The 21277-nt window shown below is 36.8% G+C and overlaps 1 protein-coding gene across 1 annotated transcript in view; it reads right to left on the bottom strand.

The window, feature by feature from the left end:
• Positions 1 to 850: 850 nt before the first annotated feature.
• Positions 851 to 21277, bottom strand: part of jph2 (junctophilin 2) — a 104074-nt gene continuing 83647 nt past the window's right edge. The window contains exons 4-6 of the mRNA XM_060836348.1: positions 20011 to 20945; positions 14888 to 14980; positions 851 to 10475 (exon numbers count right to left, since the gene is read on the bottom strand). Of these exons, the coding sequence (XP_060692331.1) occupies positions 14900 to 14980; positions 20011 to 20945 (1016 nt within the window). The 3' untranslated portion in view covers positions 851 to 10475; positions 14888 to 14899. The remainder of the gene's footprint in view (positions 10476 to 14887; positions 14981 to 20010; positions 20946 to 21277) is intronic.

Below are 21277 nucleotides of genomic sequence, written 5' to 3'. Positions count from 1 at the left end.
CTATTCAACCTCACTTCTGCCTAGAATATGTTGCCCAGCTTTCAGGACAATACCAGAGGGTGCTGAGAATGCAGTGTGGTACCCTCCGGATGCTGTTGTTCATGTCCATCTGTTACTCACCATGGACATCAGTTGAAGCAAAATCAAGGTGTTAAAAATATTTAGTCTTTATTTCTTGAGAGTTAAAATGTAAGAGTGCATGTGATACTTCAGTTGTTAAGACGTCCATATGGAGTACTGCATTCGGCTTTTTTCATCGCTTCACCATTGTTAGTTGTGCTTTTAGCAGCCTGGGCCCTAACTTCCGTAATCCTTCAAGTTGCTCTTTAGAAACTACCTTTTTAACTAAGTTTCTGACCACATGACAAATATGATTTTGTGATAAATTTCCCTAATTGTGCTATTGTGAAGCACTTTTACCATGTTGCAATTGTTTTATAAATTTAAGCTTTTGAGTTTTTGGGGAATGCAGTCAGAAAATAAATATTATTTTTAGAGAGGAGAGTGCAGATTCAGAAAAGTATTAACTTTGCTTTTGGCTACATTAATACTGATCGCCCAATGACCTGCTCTTGTATCTTGTGAACATTGTTATTGAATGATGACTATTTGACAATGGAAGAGGATACCAAGGATAAAATACTCCATACTTGCCACTTAATGCACTTCTAATAGTGAATCCCTGGATGGTAAATGGCAGTGAGAATCCAGACTAGATTTTTATTTCACCTTGTTTCAAGTGTGTTAATGCTATTTATGGTTACTGCTATTCTTCCTGAGCTCAGTTAACTCTGCAGATTGCTAAACAAATCTATTTGGCAACTTTAGACAAAGGTTCAATACAAAAACAACGAATGAAAAGTATGTTTATTTAAAAGCAACAGTGAAGGGAAAATGTTCGTTCGAACAAGAAAACACATTAATATCATCATAAAGTAAACCAGCAGGATTAGTTTTGTACAGTGTTTATATAGTGCTCATGCCATCTTGTTAGTCTGTGGAGCCTCAATCAGATGTATTTTTTTCATTTGAAAGGCATACTGATGCAACATAATTGAACTGAGACTCATTCAGCTCTCTGACTTCAATTTGTGTTTCACGCACACATATACACACACTATAAGCAAAATTAATACAGTATTTGGGTATGAAGTTAACATGAATATAAAAGCCCAATGCTATTCAGCAACCTTACCTATTTGTAGGGGAAATTTTGAGACAAAGTTTCAGTTTTGGCATAATTTATCCTTTTTCTATCTGTGCAGCATTCTCATTGATTAGTCTCAGACCTTTCATTATGCATGAGTCAATACCAACATCCTGCGATATCACAGGCAAGGCTAACTCTATCTAACCCTGAAATGTACAATGCACTAAAATTTAATAAAGGAATTTGAAATTGTTCTGTCACATCAAAAGTTCGGAAGGATGCAATGTGGACCTTCTAAAATTTACATACGTTGGTTTGTTGACTTTCTTTCAAAACATCTATTGCCCCCAGTGTAGTAATGATGAACAAATAACATCCAATTAAATCTGACCTAAGTCTGAACTAATAACAGGCTGCCTCTATGTCAATGACATCGTGTAAACTTAATGCTGCTTCAAGTTTCCATTAAGCCAACAGAAAACTAAACTCCGGTTTTCCAGACCTAATGCCAATAAGGCTTACTTTATTGAATTCAACCTATTAACTGATAAGGTCACTTCTCAGGTTTAGATATCAAATCATTTCTACCTTGTTGGTTATTTTGTTAAAGACTTTATTGTTGCTCTAATCAGAAGAATATTTCATACCAATAAAATTATTTACAAGAAATTAACACTTATTTAAGTAACCACAGAAATTACAGTAGCTTACTTATATAATTGATTATTTTAGTCTTTTGCAGAAATAATGAAACTTAAAATTCAGGCAGCCTGAGCGAGACATGCAATATAATAAATAAACATAGATTAAACATTGTTTATATTAAGTTTAAATCCATGTCAGTATCCAAAAGTGGCGACAGGCTGTACTTCAGAGTGTTTTATGTCACTGCTGTTTTCAGCCAGTTAAAAATACAAAACATATATTGCTGTTTTCTGTAGCAAAGTACAAACTGGTTTTTGGCTCCTCAGATTTTTATATGCCAAGAAAAATAAACACATATAACACTGTTACATCCTATTTAACTGCAATATCTCCTTGTTTCTATACTTCAAGGTTTCTGTATAGGTGATTAAATTCTGTCCAAAGGCAGAAAAAGATTTAAAACATGAATAACATTCATGAAAAGGTCGTGCATAAGTGGAACATAGACCTAAAATATTTTTGTTTCATATCTTGCAACAGTAACAGAAAAAAAGAGAACAAAATTTAATTGTCTACAGTCATATGAAAGCATTAAAATTTCTACATGGTGAATGTATTCTAACATAAATAAATAAGGTAACATTTAATACAGCATATTCTGCTGAGAAGAATACTACACAGTAAGTTAATGGATGTTTGAGTTTGAAAACTGCATAAAATATGCATGGATATTCTCAGTATCACTAATTTATTTGTCTATTGATAATCAATAAGCAGTAAGAAATTACATGGAACCATTTAGTTAATTGAATTAATTAGCTAATTTACACTTAAAATTCTCATTTTACACTCAGTACTAGGCATTTTTAAGTGACAAAAATCATTGGAGCAGATCTACTACAGCAGGATCAAAGATTATCTTATATATTACATTCAAAGTCCAAAGTATCTTATTACACCAAAATACAAAATACTCTTTAGTTTCATGCTTTGTATCAAAATCCAATAGGGTTGACAGAAGTCAGATTTTCTTGCAAAGGTCTGATCAGTTGTATAAACATAATTGGAACAAGTTTATCTTGAATGCATGTCTTTGTTGTTTTATAAGCAAAACTGAAATCTCATCTTAAAGAAAGATTTTGGCCTAGATTTTCTAATCAGTTACCATGGGTCTGATTACCACTGGTCCTAAAATAATGCCAAATAAAAAGCATGGGCTTGTCTGTTTTGATGGAATCTCAATTTCAAACTATCATTTTTTTTTAAAGATAGGTCTCATTTGGGGAACAAGGCAAGAAAATTCACAATTCTTAAGGAAACAAAAACTGAAACCAAAACTGAACTGAATGAAACTGGTTCACATAATGCAAAGTTATCAAGTTCAGTAGTTGCATTGGTGAGTTCAGTGTTCAGTAAAGGCAACATGAATAAAACAGGTTAGGCTGAGAAGCTAAGTATAAGCAAAGAGATTATTTATTTCTGTTGTTTCTTTGAGTTGGAGATCTGCTACCTTTGGCTGGGGTGAGAAGTCCGAGAAGGAGATGAAATTCGTTGTAAGGAAGAAAGAGTTTTCAACTTTTTTCATCTGTTTGATCTGATCTGTGTGCAAGACTGCTAAACCAATTTGTTAGATGTACCTTAATTATAATTAGTCAGAGGTAGGTACTGCAGATGCTGGAGATTACAGTCAAGATTAGAGTGGTGCTGGAAAAGCACGGCAGGTCAGGCAGCATCCTGACCTGCTGTGCTTTTCCAGCACCACTCTAATCTTGGCCTTAATTATAATTACCACTTAATGTGTAATTTACAGATTACAATCCAACAGCAATTTGCCTGTTAATTCATGATAACGCATGTTGATTATGTGTTTTTTTTAGTTCACAGGATTTGGGCATTGCTGGATATGCCATCATTTATTACTTATCCCTTATTCCCTCTGAAAGACAGGGGTGAGATGCTTTCTTGCAGACCCTGTAGTCCTTGTGATGTTTATACTCACAGTGCTGTTAAGAAGTATTTTGACCTAATGAGAGTGAAAAAAAAACAATGTAATAACATTCGAGAAGGTGTATGATTTGGAGGGGAACTTTCCCTGGGTGTTAGTATTGCCATGCTTCTGCTACCCTTACCCTTCTAGAGGTCACAGTTTTGGAAGATGCTGTCAAAGGAAGCTTACTAAGTTGGTACAGTGTATCTTGTGTAGATGGCACAAACCGCTGTCACTGAGCATCAGTGACAGAGAGTATGAATGTTGAAGGTTGTGAATCAATTGTCAATCAAGGCCGCTGCTTTGTCCTATATGGTGTCAAGCTTTTTTAGTTTTTGAGATCTACTCTTCTAAGGAAGTGCAGAGTCTTCAATCATACTCCTGATCTGTACCTTGCAGAAAATTGGAGAGGCTTTGGGAAAATCAGGAGAGGAGTTATTTGCTTCAGAACTTTCAGCCTTTAACCTGCTCTTATAGCCATGAATTTATATGGCAAGTGCAGTTTGTATTCTGACCAACGGTAACCCTCAGATGTCGATAGTGTCAGATTGAATTGAATGAAAAGTGTAAATGACAAGATTCTCATTGGTTGAAGATGGTCATTGTCTGGTATTTGTGTGATCAGAAAGTTACTTGCTATCTATCAGCTCATGTCTGACAGTTGCTCTAGTCTTGCTACAATTGGACACAGAGTCATTAGTACCAGGGAGTTGTGAATGGTGGCTAATGCTGTGCAATCAGTGAACTACTCCATTTCTGATGTAATGATGAAGGGAAGGTCATGGATGAAGTAGCTGAAGGTGGTTGGGATTAAGTCACTACACAGGGGGAACTCCTATGGCAATGGAGATAACCAAAACAGTTAGTCAAAACAGTATTTAGCATTTGCTTTGTTTCACTCCTCTATAAATTTTTTAAAAAGTTTAAAATTGTGCAATTTAATGCCTTTCTTCTTTGGATATATTAATGGGATTTTGAATTTCATTTTTGTGTAAATAAGTTACTGGTCTCTACCTAGATTATAACAAAATGTTCAACAGGCCATAACTTATGGGCAAATTAAATGGGAATAACCTTCACCATTATTCATCCATACGTGGCACAGCAATGTCAGATGAAAATGCTCTGGCTATTTAATGCAGTGATCCAATAAATGATATCCAAGATATTCAGCTCTGTCAATGATTCACAAAATGGCATGTCACTGTCAATCTCCATACTGATGATATATTGACCAATGTGAAGTTCAGGTGTTTGCACAGTTGTTAGGAATTGAACTTGCCACCAGAAGTTGTCTTGTCATTTGCAATTTAAGTATCCCTTTAACAAAGTGGAAGTATTAATGCTAATTACCCTCTCTGGAAATGACACTCACCACTTCAGGCTTTAATAGTTTTTAGTAATTGTAATAAGTAAAATTCTTTTCTTCCTCACTTTTTATCCGAACCTTCTTTCCCACTCTGATTATTTCTCTTCCCGGAAATTATTTGGCATTGATTTCAACATACACTCACTTCTCAGTTCTTGTAATGTTTAGATCCCAATCCTTCAATCCAATCTGGTAAAGCCAGTATGTAGTTTCTTGCCCTGTTCACTCATGCCCCAGTTTCTTTGTTTCTCTCCCTGCCCCATTATCAGCTCACACATTTAGCACTTGATGCACAAGTATTTTGGAAACTTTTCACGCAAGGGCAGGCCTAGCTAATGACAGTATGTGTTAGACACCCCCACAGCAAAAATGTTTCATTATTGTTATTTCTTTACCAGATCAAACTGAAATAATGATTTGCAGCTTGTTAAAATATTTTGTGTGTTCAATCACAATTGCATTATTGTAATTCATTGTGGATCCCACAAAATAAAAAATATATCTTCTTTGAAATATTCAGCAAAGCTGTTTTAGAATCAGTTTAATTCTTAACCTGTTTTATTTGTTTTTTATTAGCCAATCTATTCTTGATTTCTGCATAATGCTTAGATTAAAGGGTAATATTTACTTATCAGAAGTTCCTGTTCCAATCACCTCGACCGAAAAAGTGCCATTCAATTACACATGTAAAGAAAAGTATGTTAAAATTAGATTCCATATTCTGAAACTTCAATGTTCAATTGCAAAACTGCTGTCTGCATTACTTATACTGATCATAGCAATTGGCAGGATGTCTAGGCACTTGACATTCAGTGACAATTATCAGGGTAACTTTTAATGGGAATGCAGAAATCAAGGCCAGTAGATTGTTTGCTTTTTAAAAAAAAAACTGATGGCATTCAAAATTGAAGTACATCATGTACGATTCCAAAAATGCTTCCTTACAAGGAAATAAAGGAGTAATTTTTAAACACTCCAGCCAGTTGCATTGTGAAGAACAGTGACTGAACAGTGGCCTCTCCTCACCTGCTTGTGGGAAACCTGAGATGCATTTTGCCTGATACCAATAATTCGATTTGGGAAATTTCCAGCTCAACTCACTATATCCTGAAAGCATATGCCTCGACAGGGTATGTACGCATGTGTGTGTGGGGGGGGGGGGGGCAGGACAGCAGGGAGTGGGAAAAATTAGGGTAATGGAAATCCTGGAGTGGAGTTGGGCAGATTGGAAGTGACCACATGGGCTATAGGAGTGCCACTATAGAGACTCTTTGAAAGGCTTGTTTCTATTCTCTGGAGTTTTGTCCCAGTTTATTTTAATTCATTAGGCCTTCTAACCTTAACAGTTCTGACCCAATTCCCATTGCCATGCACAGCATCTTCCTCCCACTCATAATACTCCCTCAGTCTCTACTCACCGACTTTCAAGAGCTCTTATGGCACAATGCCACCTCATGAACCACCCATAGTCTCTAAAAGCACCAATGCCAACCCATGCCCCTGATCTGCTGGCCTTTGCCTTTACATCCTCCACGCCAGCTCATCGAGCATCCAACACAGAAGTTCATGTTCAAATTAAACACGTTCTAGAAAATTTATTGCAGATTTCAGTGTGTAAAAAGTCCATTCAAATCCCATCAATACATTTGAAACTTCTCAAGTACTTAATCCTCTCTACAAAAGAATTAAGTACTTATATTCATAATTGCACAAAGACAGAATCTTAAATAACCTATTTGAATTGAGCTGTCAATTAAACTATGAACTTAAACCCCCTCCCAAATTATGATCATGGTTGGCTGCTTTTTACCACCTATCATTAATAATACTCTAAAAACAACAATTCACATTGCTCAAGCAGATTTTCTTTAACTCCCAAACACTGGCTGACATCTTTTTTGCCTCAACAAAATAGGAAGTGCTAGAGAAACCCCTCAGGTCTGGCAACATCTGGGGAGAGAGAAATAGAGTTAATGTTTCAAGTTCAGTGACTCTTCAGGATCATTCAGATTGTTTGAAAGGCTTGCTCCTGTTCTTTGATTTTAAACCAGTTTTTTTTCTTAACCATTCGGCCCTTCATCCGAACTGGTTCAGAATAGAAACATCACTGGACTTGAAACATCAACTCTGTTCTCTCCCCACAGATGCAGCCAGATTTGCTGAATTTCCAACAACTTCTGTTTTTGCTTCATATTTCATGAGTCTGCAGTTTCAATTTGTAAAAGGTTGGCCATTTAACATGACAATGCTACATACTTTATAAGGATTGTAAGTCTCACACAGTGGGATAGTGCCTTTGTGGCCATGAAAATGGGATCAGTTTGAACATAGCACTGTTGCTCATGCTTGAGTCAAATCCTGACTCCAAGAGAACACTGCCGTAATGGCATCGGTTGGAAATGGGGAGGCATGGCAGGACTTTCATATGTGGATCCCACTGGTATTTTTAAGTCCCTACAGTCCCCACAGCTGCAAAAATCTGGCTCTAGATGTATAACAAAGGGAAGCTGAAGACTCAGTGCACATTTTGCTGGAACTTACAGGGAGATGTAGATAAAGTGAGGGAGGTAAATTCACACCATCGCTGATTTGTAATTTCTTTCTGGACCTATGGGCTTTGCACAAATTTAACTTGGAAAAAGTTTCCTTGCAGCTTCTGGAATGAATCCATTTACAGATCTCTGTTTAAGCTGCTGAAAGGCAAAAAAACATGATTGAGCTGCAATGAATTCTCCCACCATGTCACCCTTGAAATTGAAATCAAAGGCCTAACTTGGTCATAATACTCTAATTTGCATAATAAAGAGGTCTATCATTTGAAATTGGCAGGTTCTTGGGTATTGGGCAAGAAGACCCTTTTAAAACTGCAGTGTAATACTGCCAGAAAACAAGAAAATTTCCCAAATCCATCTAAAGGTATTACTTTGTCATAAATGCCAATCTCAGCTAGTTATAATCAGTCCCAGCACGATTAAAATCATCAAATTAAACAAACACCCAAGTGATCTCACCTTTCAGTGATAGTAGAAAATAGGTGGTCACAGGCTTGTAGCCAGTTGTGCTCTTTACCTGGAGTCAAAAGCAACGATAATTGGGAAAATTTCATAGTGGGTGACTAATCTGCAACTACACATTTTTAACAATATTGTCAAAATTTAAATCAGTTCTACTATTTCAAATTGAGAAATTAAATATTATAGGAAGTACTATTATTTTGGAGCTTTGGAATATGCTAGGTTCACTCTGGTTTATAACCTTTAAAAGTTAGTGCATTTTCCAGGAAGTTCTTAAGGTTAATCATGTGACTTCCTGTATCTATGGATCCTTAGTCAGACTATGGTGATTCCCATCATCTAATATGGAGTTTTGAAACTCAAAACATCAATGAGATTTTTAAAAAATTACAATTTGAAGTATTTTATGTGTATTAAGAAACAGCTGTAATTTAAGGCACTAATCCTCATGCTTCTGATAATATGTGTCTGAACTAAACTTCCCTCAGTTTACAATGTCAAAACTGTTTAATGTAATAACTGTCAAATTACATTAATTTTGATTCATTTCACTTTCATTGTCTCATCACGAGGCAGTGTAAAAAAAAACTCAGAATACGATATGATGTTTTGGATATTCAAATTATGGAGGATTTTTTAAAATATCGTGTGTTTCAGGTTATAAATACACATTTCTTTACTGGACCATTTCCCACAAAATCCTTCTGGTGGTAACACCCAACAAGGTAATATTTACCAAAACATATTTATAGAAATTGATTAAATATCTGGAAGTGTTCAGTGTGGCTGGTGTAATTATTCACATTGTAACAAGACCTGAAAATACTAAATAAGCATTTCAATCAAAATTTTGCAGAAGCATGCATCTCTGAGGTACTTTTATCTTTTTTCATATAAATCTTACAAGGTAAAACAGTCCTGAATGTATATCCACACAAAAGCATAAATACCTTGTCATATGTAAAACAAAATTTAAAATCACCTATGCTATCATTCTACAAAGTGCACACATGCAGAGAAAAGCAGGAAAAAAAAGCTCAAAAGATTTTGTACTTCAGCACAAAAATGGAAAGCGTAATACCCTGAAAGCAATCAAGTAGCAAGTACTTTGTGACATGGCTGGTCTAGGCTCAAGAATGTACTTTGAATGCAGTGACAGAAATACTGTTAGGCATTTTAAAAAAAAATCTGAAAGAGAAACAAGGCCTGTGATTTGTATCTTGTAGTTGTACAGCTTCAATGTGCCAACGATTTTCGTCAAAAATATATGGTGACTAACTGCAATTACGTGTTTTTTTAAAATGTAATATGGCATTCAAAATGTAAAGCAGTATTAAATTTGTTGCAAAGTAGTGTTGGTCTTCCTTGTATTTTTAATAAATTTATTTCTGAAAGCGTCACGATGTTAAAAGCAGATTTGTGCATTCCCTTTTCATTTAGCTTATGACAGCATTGCTCAAAAATAAATACTGACTTAAGTATGGTAGTTGGCATAATTAATTTTAAAATATTATGAAAAATAGCTCATTGACAAACATGCAACAAACATGAATCATAATTCTCTTACTCATCTGATTAGGACTGTAATGCAGAGAGAAAGAGAACAATGTGTTAAAAATTCGCGATAAGACCAATATTTCCCTTCATGACATATAAAAGGCCCTATGAATGCAGTGCAAAGCATCCACAATCTCTTCTTCCAAAGGCAATCTCTAAGGAAGTAATGTCCTCTGTTATTTTCAGTGGGGAAAGAGTGCACATAAAATGGGGAACACCACTTTACATTTTTCACGGTGAATAATGAACAGAGGAAAATATAGCCCTAAATCTTTTAGACTTAAGAGTTAAGTACATACAGTCATGTTCATATTAATCTTTTTCATTGTACCTAGATTAACCAAAAATGTCATCAAACCTACAAAAATATGTGAGCAAGATCTCCCTTAACTAAGTCAACCTTTTCTTTTCAAGAATCTTTTCCTCTCCTCTCCTCTCTTTATACAATAGAATAATCCAAACTTTCAAGCACAATCCTTGGCAGCTAGTACTGTATTATATAAACACAGACATAAGGTAAGGCAGTTGTTAGTTTCTACAAATAAATTCAGGTCAGTTGTAGATCTTCCAATGTATCTCATTTCCAAAATTGTAGGGCACAAACTGGTGACAGAAAACAGATCAGGGAATTCTTCAAAAGGGGGGCAGTGAAATCAGACTCTGCAGTGTCTTTCTGTGTCAGGTCTTGCAGGATGTTTAACTTTCCAAAAGTCGTCTTCCTTATTCTCATCAGAAAAAGTACCACAAGAGCTTCTGCAATGATCACAAAGAATTTGAGTGACATCATTCTTGGTTCAAGAGAAAATTAAGAGGAAATTTCTAAAACTGTTACAAGAAAACCTTAGGCTTTTCGATTTTACAACTGAATCAAATAAAGATTGTTAAAGGACCAATCATATTGTGGAGCAATTGTAGGTGCAAGGAGTTTGTCACGGAGATCTAGACCATTTGATCTACTAGCTCTGCTGCTTTCCTCTCACTTGCACACTTCCTCTAATATTCATCCTACCATATCCTGAGCTCTCATTTTTTCTCATAGTTTCTTTATTTCCGTCATATTCCCTCTGAGCTTATCTTGTCTTTATAACCCACCTCTTGCTCCATTGATCTTATTCCCACTAAACCAATCATCATTGAATATCTCCCTAACATCCTTTTGGCCAGTATCATTGCAAGTTTGTTCTCTGCAGGTGTTTTTCCCCTCTCATTCAAATTTAGCATTATCGCCCCTCTCTATGTTTATACAAGGACTGTGAGGTCAAGAGTATTACTTTGAGGAGAGGGATGATAATGGCAGATTTGAATGAGAGGGGAACAACACGTGTGGAGAGGGAAAACCAAATTGGAGCAATTACATTCCTGGAAGTGTACTGCAAGCCCTCTAACAGTCAGAGAGAAATAGAAAAGCAGATATGTAGGCAAATTGCAGGGAGGGGTAATAGGAGAGTCTTAATGAGGAATTTTAATTTCCTCAACATTAACCGTGAAAGGTTTAGACAAACTGGAATTTTTATAATGCATCCAAGAAAACCTTTAAAGTCAGTACATTGGAGGTCCTACAAGAGATGTCCTGGACTCAAGTTTAGGTAATGAAATTGGGTAGATGGTTGAAGTTTTATTGGAGATACATTTTGCAGACAATGATCAATATTCCGTCAGATTCAAGATTATCATGGAACTGGACAAAGATGGGCCTGCAGTCAAGGTTCTAAATTGTGAGAACTTTAATAAGATCACAAGTAATTTAGCTCGAGTGGACTGGGAACAGATACTTTTAGGTAAATCTGGGTCAGAGCAGTGGGATGCGTTCAAGAAAGAAATATGGAGAGTACAGGACAACCTGTTCCAATAAATCTAAAGGGTAGGGCCAACAAATCCAGCAAACATTATATAAAGAAATATAAAGAATTGGATAAAGAGAAAAAGGGAGGCTTACGGCAGATACTAAAGGCTTAAACAGAAGATGTGAAGGAGTATAGAATATGAAGGGAGAACTTAAAAAGGAAATTAGGACAGAAAAAAGGGAGCATTAAAGTGTGATTGCATATAAAATAAAGGAAAATCTTAGTTTATTTTACAAGTGCTAAAGATGAAAGGAAAACAAGGGAAAGAATAGGGACCATTAAGAACCACAGTGGTAACTTACATGTGGAGCTAGATGATGTAGACAGGGTTCTAAATGTATACTTTGTGTTGGTGTTCATTTGTGAGAGGCAGAATAACTATGATAAAATTAAATAAGGCAGTGTAGACAGAGAGGAAGTTCTGAGTAATCTTGTTGGCTGAAAAGTAGATAAATCCCCTGGGCCAGATGAATTGTATCCCAGGCTGTTGAATGAGGCAAGCGGGGACATCGCAGGGATGCTGGCAATAACTTAAATTCGTCTCTGGTCACAGGAGAGATGCCAGAGGACTGGAGGACAGCTTATGTGGTACTGTTATTCAAAAAGCAATCAAGGCATAAACCTGGAAACTATAGGCCAATCAGTCTAATTTCAGTAAGGGGGAAACTATTGGAAGTAATTCTGAAGGACAGGCAAACAAGGTGTTAATGAGAGAAAATATTTTGTAACAGACTCTGTTACAAGGGAAGAAACTAATGGGATTAAAGACAGACAAGTCAACAGGACGTGATTGCTTGCATCCAAAGATTGTAAAGGAAATGCCTACAAAGCATTGACCAAAATAATGGAAGCATTGGACAAAATAGTGCAGAAGTTATTGGATTCTAGAAAAGTGAAATACCCTTGTTCAAGAAGGTAAGGTGACAGAAAGTGGGAAACTATGGACCAGTTAGCCTAAAATCTATTGCTGGGAAAATGATAGAATCTATTTTTAGAAATAGTAAAGCACTTAGAAAAGATTAACATAATCAAAGTCAACATGATTAAGAGAAATCATTTTAATAAATTTTCTGGACTTCTTTGAGGATATAACAAGCAGAGTTATAAAGGAGAACTGGTAGAGGTAGTGTATTTGGATTTTCAGAAGATGTTCTATAAGGTGTCACATAAATGTTATTGTAAAAGAAAAGAGCTTATGTATTAAGGGTAATATGTTAGTGTGGATTGAGGTTTGGTTAACACACAAAGCTGAGAATCAGGATTAATGGGACTTCTTCAGGCTGGACAGATGTAACTAGTGGAGTACCACAAGGATCAGTCCTAATTATTTACTGTTCATATTAATGACTTTGAGCAGGGGACAAAGTGTAACGTATCCAAATTTGGTGATGATACAAAAATAGATAGGAGGACATGTTATTTTGAGGACATCGGATAGGCTGAGTGACTGGACAAAATTTTGGCTGATGGAGTTAAATGTCGTGGTGAGGTAGGAAGGATCAAAAAGCAAATTATTATTTAAATGGAGAGAGATTCCAAAAAAATGTACAATGCAGAGGGATCGGAGTGCTCTTTTGCATGAAACACAAAAAGTTAGATTTTGGCCCTTCTTGCTAGTGGTTTGGAGTTTCAAAACAAAAAAGTCTTGTTAAAACTGCACAGGGTGTTGATGAGGCTATATTTGCAGCTCCTGTATTTACAAAAAGGATGTAGTAGCTTTGGAGACTGTTTAAAAGAGATTCACAGGGCTGATTCCTGGGATGACGGGGTTGTCAAAAATGGCTAAATAGGTTAGATCTTTATTAATTAGAGTTTAGAAGAATGAAGATACAAGATTCTAACAGGTAAATGCACTGTGGGAGTATCTCAATCTAGGTGACATAGCTACAAAATAAGCTGACATGCAGATAAAACTCAGGTACAGCGGAGTTTCTTCTCCCAGAGGGTACCAAGTTTCTGGAATTCTGTACCCCAAAGAGTTGTGGCAGATGAGTCACTGAAAGTATTTAAAGAGGAGGTAGATAGATTTTTGAAATAATGTGCAACTGGCAGCTCTGCTGAGTTGGCATGAAAGAGCAGTTGAGGCCTTGGGTGGATCAGATATGATCTTGCCAAATGGTAGGATGGACTTGAGGGCAGACTAGCCTACTCCTACTCCGATTTCTGATGTTGTTATCTTCGTATGTTCTCATTGACATCATCTATAAGCATAATGTTAGTTTTCAGATGTACATTGACATGATCGACATTTACCTTTGTCATCTCTATTTGGTTAAATTTTCAGACAGCTTCTCTGACAATCAGTATGAGCCCAAAATATCCACCAATTAAATACTGGGTCCTCATTCTAAACTCTGATCCTGAGCTAGTGACTCCATCTCTCACCTGAGCAACAATCTGAGGTTAGCCAGTATGTTCGCAACCTTGATGTCATGTACCCTGAAACGATTTGCTGACCTCAGTCATGCCATCACCAAGACTGCCTTTCTCCCCCTCTATAACATTACTCAAAAATCCTGTCTCAGCTTGTCCACTGCTGAAATCTTCCTCCATCCTGTTACTTCCAGACTTGATTATTCCAATATATATTCCTGGCTGGTCTCCTACATTTTTTCATTTTTTAAGCCTGAAGTTAGCAAACTTCTGCTGCACGACTGAGCATCTTAAATCTCGTTCATCCATGCTCACAACTTATATGACTCCTGCTCAAGAAATATTTTAATTTTAAAATTCTCATCCTTATTTTGAAATCCCCCAAGTTTCACCGCTCCTTATGTCTGCAATCCTGTCCAGTCTCAACCTTTCAAGATACAGAGGAACCTTAATTATCTGAAGGACATGGGTGGACAGTTAATCAAATTCTAGGTAATTTAATGTAGGATAATATAGTTTTGCCAAGCATTGGGACTTTGCGATCTTGCCGGATAATCCAATAATCGGATAATTGAATGCCGAATAATTGAGGTTCTTCTGTATTTATATTCCTCTAATTCCAGACTGTTTTGGTTCCTGATCTCAACTGCTTCAATACTGATGACTGTGTGTTCAGCTACCTGTGTCCTAAGATCTTGAATTTTGCCCTACCTCCTCCACACCTCTTTGTCTTGCTTTCCTTTTTTTTATGAAACTCCTTAAAACCACATGTTTGACCTAAGGTTTTTAATCACCTGACATAATATTTCCATAAGTGGCTTGCTGCCATATTTTGTTTTGTCACATTGAGGTGAGGCTCCTCAGAATGTTTATTACATTAAAAGTGCTACATAAATATAAGTTGTTTCTGTTACTGCTTTGTTATCTGAATGAAAATCTTGTTCTTACCTTACAAACAAGTTATGTTAGGAAATGAACAAACAAGACAGCTAGGCCAATGTTCAACAGAATGACCATGGCAATCATAATGGTATTAGGTCCCTGAAATAAACATAAATAATTTGTCAACATTCTGGGTGTATTGAACAACAAAATGTACAGTTTGTTGATTGTAACATGCTGTCACTAGTTATTTCAAATAGGTGCAAATAATGGTTTTAAGATGTTTATATTCTATAAGTATTTAATTTTGCCAATTATTTATGTGCAATTCCAAAACTAAACTGTTTATTTTCTGCGAGGATCCTGTAATAAGAAAAGTAATTCAAAATTCTGGAGTTTTAGCCTCCAACCTCCCACTGTCTGACATGCTTGCAAAGAGATTATCTAAAGCAGTAGATAGATCATGACACAGGTTTAGTTCATATAAAGGCTTTAAAATATTTTTGAAAAGACCAAGTACACTTTGTCTATTTCCTTTCAACATATTCATTGCAATGCCAATCTGGATATTTTAAACAACATATGGTATTAGTTAAAGCAGTGCTGCAGTTCAAACATCTTTCAACACTACAAGTTTAACTTACTATCACACACTAAAAGTACTTACTGTAAACATTACATATGAAAATAATTCCATCGTTAACTTTGGCATGATGTTATTAAATATAACACTTTAACACTCTAATACTTCCCATACAGAATAAGATTTACATAAATTGAGATGAAGCATAAGTGTACAGGATATAGGATGCATCCAGCCTATGATCATAAGGATAATGGCAATACAATGATATTTGTATTTCTTGTGCCACAAAATCATGGACTTTTAGCAAATTGGTTCATCCAAAAAGGGCTCAAACTCATGTTTACCTAATATCTATTTTCTACTAAGGTCTAAATTTCTATTCTTCCTGAGGAAAAGATAGGTTGTGTGTTTTTGAACATGAAATAACTCTGGAAGTAATCTGCCTGGCGATCATATTTTAGAAGCAAGTCAAACTTCCATATAGACTTGGTAACCTGACTTGAGCACACAATACAAAGGTTCTGTTAGTACAGTCATGCTTATTACAGGATAGGTCTGTCATTGGGCACTGAGGTATTTCATAGTAAGCTCCAGATAAATTGATAATCAAAGCATAAATGGGTATTCTGACCAGAGCTTGAAATAATGCCAGCAAGCTGACCAGTACTTTGAGCTGATTCAACTCCAGCAGTATTTTGTTCTGACAACTGATGTTAACAAGTAAGGGCTTAGCTAAATTATATCTCTAGCTTTTTACAAGGAGCATCTATACTACGTATTGAGGAAGCAGAACTCCTACAGTTCTGTTTGAAATTGGAAGGTTATACCCCAAACTTTTGTGAGCAAGATTTATTATTGTTACAACCAACATGTTACAGAGTTTAAAATATTAATCAAATTTCTTCTGATTTTATACAGGTTTGCGATGGTAAATGACAGCAAAGTTGTCAGCATTAGCTGTTATTATGCCTCTAAAACTGACAGAGTTTGCTTAGAATAATATGGACTGTGCTCCTCCATAGTGTGTTGTTAAGGCATCCCCAGACTGTAAGCTGAATAATCAAGGAACTGCTGAGAACTTCCCCTCTGTTTTTCTCACTGCAAAAACCACTGATAAACTTTATCATGTAAATGAGGCATAACTGGATTTTTAAACAGCATACTAACTTCATAATTAATGCTGAGTCACATTAACTCAGAATTATACAGCACGGAAATAAACCCTTTGGTCCAACTCATCCACGCTGACCCAATATCCTGAACCCTTCCTACTCAGATACCCACCCAGACGCCTTTTAAATGTTGATTGACCCACCTCTATCATGTCTTCTGCCAGCTTGCTCCATATATACACAACTCTCTGTGTGAAAAACGTACGCTTTAAGTCCCTTTTAAATCTTTCCCCTCTCATCTCAAACCTATGCATTCTAGTTTTGGATTCCTCTACCCTGGGGAAAAGACCTTAGCTATTCATCATATCCATGCCCCTTATGATTTTATAAAGCTATCTAAGATCACCCCTCAGCTCCAGGGAAAATAGCCCCAGCTTATTCAGCCTCTTCCTATTCAAACCCACCAATCACAGCATCATCCTTGTAAATAGTTTCTGAACCCTTTCAAGTTTAACAACATCTTTCCTATAGCAGCAAGACCAGAATTGAATGCAGTATTCCAAAAGTGGCCCAACCAATTTGCTGGAGATCTGCAACATAATGGGCACCAATTTATAATTTTTAAGAAGAAATATTTCATATATATAGCTTTATAATTTTACAAGAAACTCAAATTTCTCCAATATGATAAAATTAACATTTTTAAGTAGTTAAAATTTATACTTAACCATTTTGTATTTCTTTTTGGGCATTCCAAAAATAAGTCATAAATTCTAAATTTAATCAAATATGACCAGAGAAGAATAAACATTTAAAATTATCTTTCTGTTACTAAATAGAAAATAATGTTTAGATGTGCACCTGTAATGCCAAGCATGCTAATGCTGGAAAATGGGAGATAGAATTGGTAGGTGCTTGTTTTTGACCAGTACTGACACTGTGCTGTAGACCTCAAGTAAAGGGAAAGTCCCATGGTCCTATTTTGAACCACAGGACTGCTCTCTTAGACAGAGATGATTGGAGGTGGTTTCATTCCAGAAAAGGGGAGATTGAGAAAGACAGTCTTACACGGCAACATCATTGATCCCAACTGTTGGCATCACAACGCATCACAAACCAGCCATCCAGCCAATTGAGCTAATCAACCCTTTGTAAACCCTCCAAGACTCTAAAGAAAGGCATACTTATAGATACTTTCTTATCAACCTACTCAGAGATGTTACTGCATATCATTGAAGTAAGTGAACTTGAACCCAGAGTCTCCTAGTCCAGAGATAGGAACATACATTCACTGCACCACAAAAGTCCTGGCTGTACTTAAATTACTTCATTTAAGAAGAGAAGTTCAGCAATACTGACTGCTATTCTGATCAACTGGAGCAAGATTCCATTATGTAACATGTCCCCCCAGTGCCCCACCACCACCAAATGAAACCAAGCGTGGATACAATGTAGCTGAAAATGTGTTGCTGGAAAAGTGCAGCAGGTCAGGCAGCATCCAAGGAACAGGAAATTCGACGTTTCAGGCATAAGCCCTTCATCAGGAAATCAGGGCTTATGCACGAAAATGTTGAATTTCCTGTTCCTTGGATGCTGCCTGACCTGCTGCGTTTTTCCAGCAACACATTTTCAGCTCTGATCTCCAGCATCTGCAGACCTCACTTTCTCCTCGTGGATACAATGTAGCCCATTCGTCGACCAAAGTCATGATGAAGCAGACAATAGGCTGGCGGGGACCTTGAGTATATTCAGGGTAGTGTGTGCCACATAATCTTACATGTCATACTCCGTATAACTGAAGCGGGCAACAATGGAATCTGATAAAAACTAAGAGGGTGAGAAAGCTGGAGCAGTCTTCCAAGGAGAAGGAAGAGGATATCAAACGGGAGGAAGATCACTTGTACATGATAGAGTCAAACTGAGTCAGGTGCTACAAACTAAGCTGGATTTAATTGTTACCTGTTTCCAGTAATGAGAGCTGTGTGCAATGACCGGACATTGCTCAGCATGCCAGCACAGTGTACCTGCAAGGAATGCAGTCTCTGCTTGCTCAATTTCTATTGATTTTGGCAAATAAAAGTTTATGCCATGCACTATTTGAATATATTTCTGTCCATGATGTCCTCAGTGTGAATAATGATGAGATTACAGTGGACAATGAGGACGGACTATCTGTCACTTAGTTAGGATTCTGAGAAAGGATACAGCTACAGAATGGTGAGTGTGTGGTTAGATGCTTAAGCTGCGATTAGAATAGGAATGTACAGTTGTAAGTGCATGGAAGTGTCAACTGTGCCACCTCTGTTTTGTGACAGTACTGGATTTGGGGCAGTGTTAAACCACTGACAGTGAAAGGAAACTCCAGAGTACCAATGACCAGGTGTACAGTCAGGGTTCCAAGATGGTGTCTGTGTCAGGAAAGCTGGTCTATTCCAGGTTATCCCGGCAGTGGCAAGTTCCTCCAGTTCCTGATAGAATTTGGTTAGTATCTGACAAGGGATGCCATAGGCAGGTGGTGCATAGTTAATTAGTAGAGCTTGGGATAATTAATGCAAGGAAACTCACTTCGCCTCATTGAGAGAAACCTTCCATGAAACTTGACAAAATGTCAACAGTTGCAGCCTAATGTTTACTTTTTTACTTTATTCTGATCAATCAATATTGGTGCTAGGCTCTTCAGCACAGCTGGAAGTAACAGGTTGTAGATCTGAGCTCATTCACAATATCTTTAAGTCTCTTGGAGCATTTTTAATGCTTTCCTGCTCTGAATTTAAGGAAACTGGATCTTTAGTATATCAACAAATAGAAAGACCATTCTGATCAGTAATCAGTATCCAGTGATTTCAAATGATTAATAGAGTTAGGTTTACGAACATGAAGATTATTATTCATGCTGAAATTTATTCTTGCTCTGTGATAGTTCGTACAATAGTATGCCTCCACTGCACTGAGGTTTTCACTAAATTGAGTATAGGGAACTTCTGCACACTCACGCGCATGTTGGAAAACATAAAGGTACAAGCTTGCGTCTTAACATAGTAAAAGATCTGATCCATCATTTAACTCAATATTTAAATACATCAAACTACTATTGGCATGATAAATGTGTTCTATTCCATGGAACCAGGTGGTGAAGGATAGAACTGAAGCCAATCTTTAAACACTTGCATATTTATTTACAGTTACACATTACTGTGTATGCCTCCTAACTCAACAACTACATTTTCTGTGTTTATTTATAGGAGCTCAAGTGAATCCCCTGTTAACGCCTGCCACCTGTATGCAATTAATATCCAATCAACAATGTTGCTTTGCCTTGTCCCCTTAACATGCTTGGATTTTAATGTCAATGTAACAATATACTAGGAGGATATTTATAATGTGGAGTATTTATCTAGCTGTTCTAAAAGCCAAATTGTGTCACAGGAGACAGTTTGCAAATCAGATTGTAAATCCATGTATTATGCCCATGGCTCTAATGATAAACCCACCTGATCAAATGGTGCCACGTCTGCTACCTCTTTCCCTGCTGTGTCAGGTTGTGTTATGAGTTTAGGTACTGGTTTTGACACAGATTTAAGCCCAGGCTTGGGTTCAGGCTTGGACTGAGGTCTGGATTCTGGTCGGGGTTGTGAGTGTTTTTCCTGTTTAGGAAGTGGTACGGTTTCTTGCACTTGAGGCACTGGCTTTGGTTCTGGTTCTGGCTTTTTTGCTTTGATCTCTGCTTTTGGCTCTGGTGTTAAAGGTTTTGCTGGGTGTGCTTCTTGCTTGACTGGCAATAATTTTACAGGCGTTTCATCATCCACTAAATCTAAAGGTGGAGGTCCCACTTGTGTCCGCACAGCGTAACTGTGGTAGCTGTCATGGAATTTAGCATCTTGCAGCTGATGTGGTGGGATGGGTTCTCTTGCTTTGATCTTTTGATTTGTGCTCGGCTTGCTTTCAATTCTTTCCAGAGGCTTTATGTCCAAATCATAGTTGTTTTGTAGTTGCTCCTCCAGTTTAGTTGGGGTTCTTCTGTTGTTCTGGAGACTGGAGGTCCTGAGAGGATTTCGGTCATTGGCAGATGACCTGTTCTCAGCGTGCAAGGTCAGTGAACCAGAAGGTGTTGCAGGATGACTAGTTGACCGGTTACTTTTATTTTGCTCACCATTCCAGTAGCCGGGACTCAAGTGGCTGGAGTTTTCCATCTTAGGATTTGATCCTCTAATTTTTCTAACCTCTGGTGGTGTCTCCAAAGGACTTGGAGAAGGAGTGCCAGCAGGGGATGATTCAAGTGGAGTTGCGGCTTTTTCATGGAGTCCAGGACTCTCTGGAGGGGTAGGTGGAGGCTCTTCTATTGATGGAGGCTCCTGGTCTGTATTTTCTACGTTACCTCCATTTTCTATTAGTTCTTGAAGCAATCGTCTTTTCTGATATTCAGGACCTGATTAAGAAGATTTAGCTGTTTAGTACAGTTTCATGACTTGCTCAACATTATTTCAGTATAGTAACAATGCCTAGTCTAAAAATAATAAGATTTATTACAATTAATTTTACAACCTCTGAGTGTAGAATACCACATCTAATTAGCAAGTTTCTGTCCTCAATACCACATACACTCAGTTTTTCAGTTCCTTGTCATCATGCTTTACTATTTTTTGTGTATATTTTTATTGAGAAAAGATTTTAAATTTTTTACAAAATTACAAGTTCACTACAAAACAGTATAACAATCTTATAAGTTTTACTATCTTTAATTTTACAGCTTGAAACTAT

The sequence above is a fragment of the Hemiscyllium ocellatum genome, chromosome 15, assembly GCF_020745735.1.
Source record: "Hemiscyllium ocellatum isolate sHemOce1 chromosome 15, sHemOce1.pat.X.cur, whole genome shotgun sequence".
Classification (NCBI taxonomy): Eukaryota; Metazoa; Chordata; class Chondrichthyes; order Orectolobiformes; family Hemiscylliidae; genus Hemiscyllium; species Hemiscyllium ocellatum.
The sequence above is the reverse complement of the archived record's forward strand: the minus strand, read 5'-3'. Positions and strand labels throughout refer to the sequence as shown.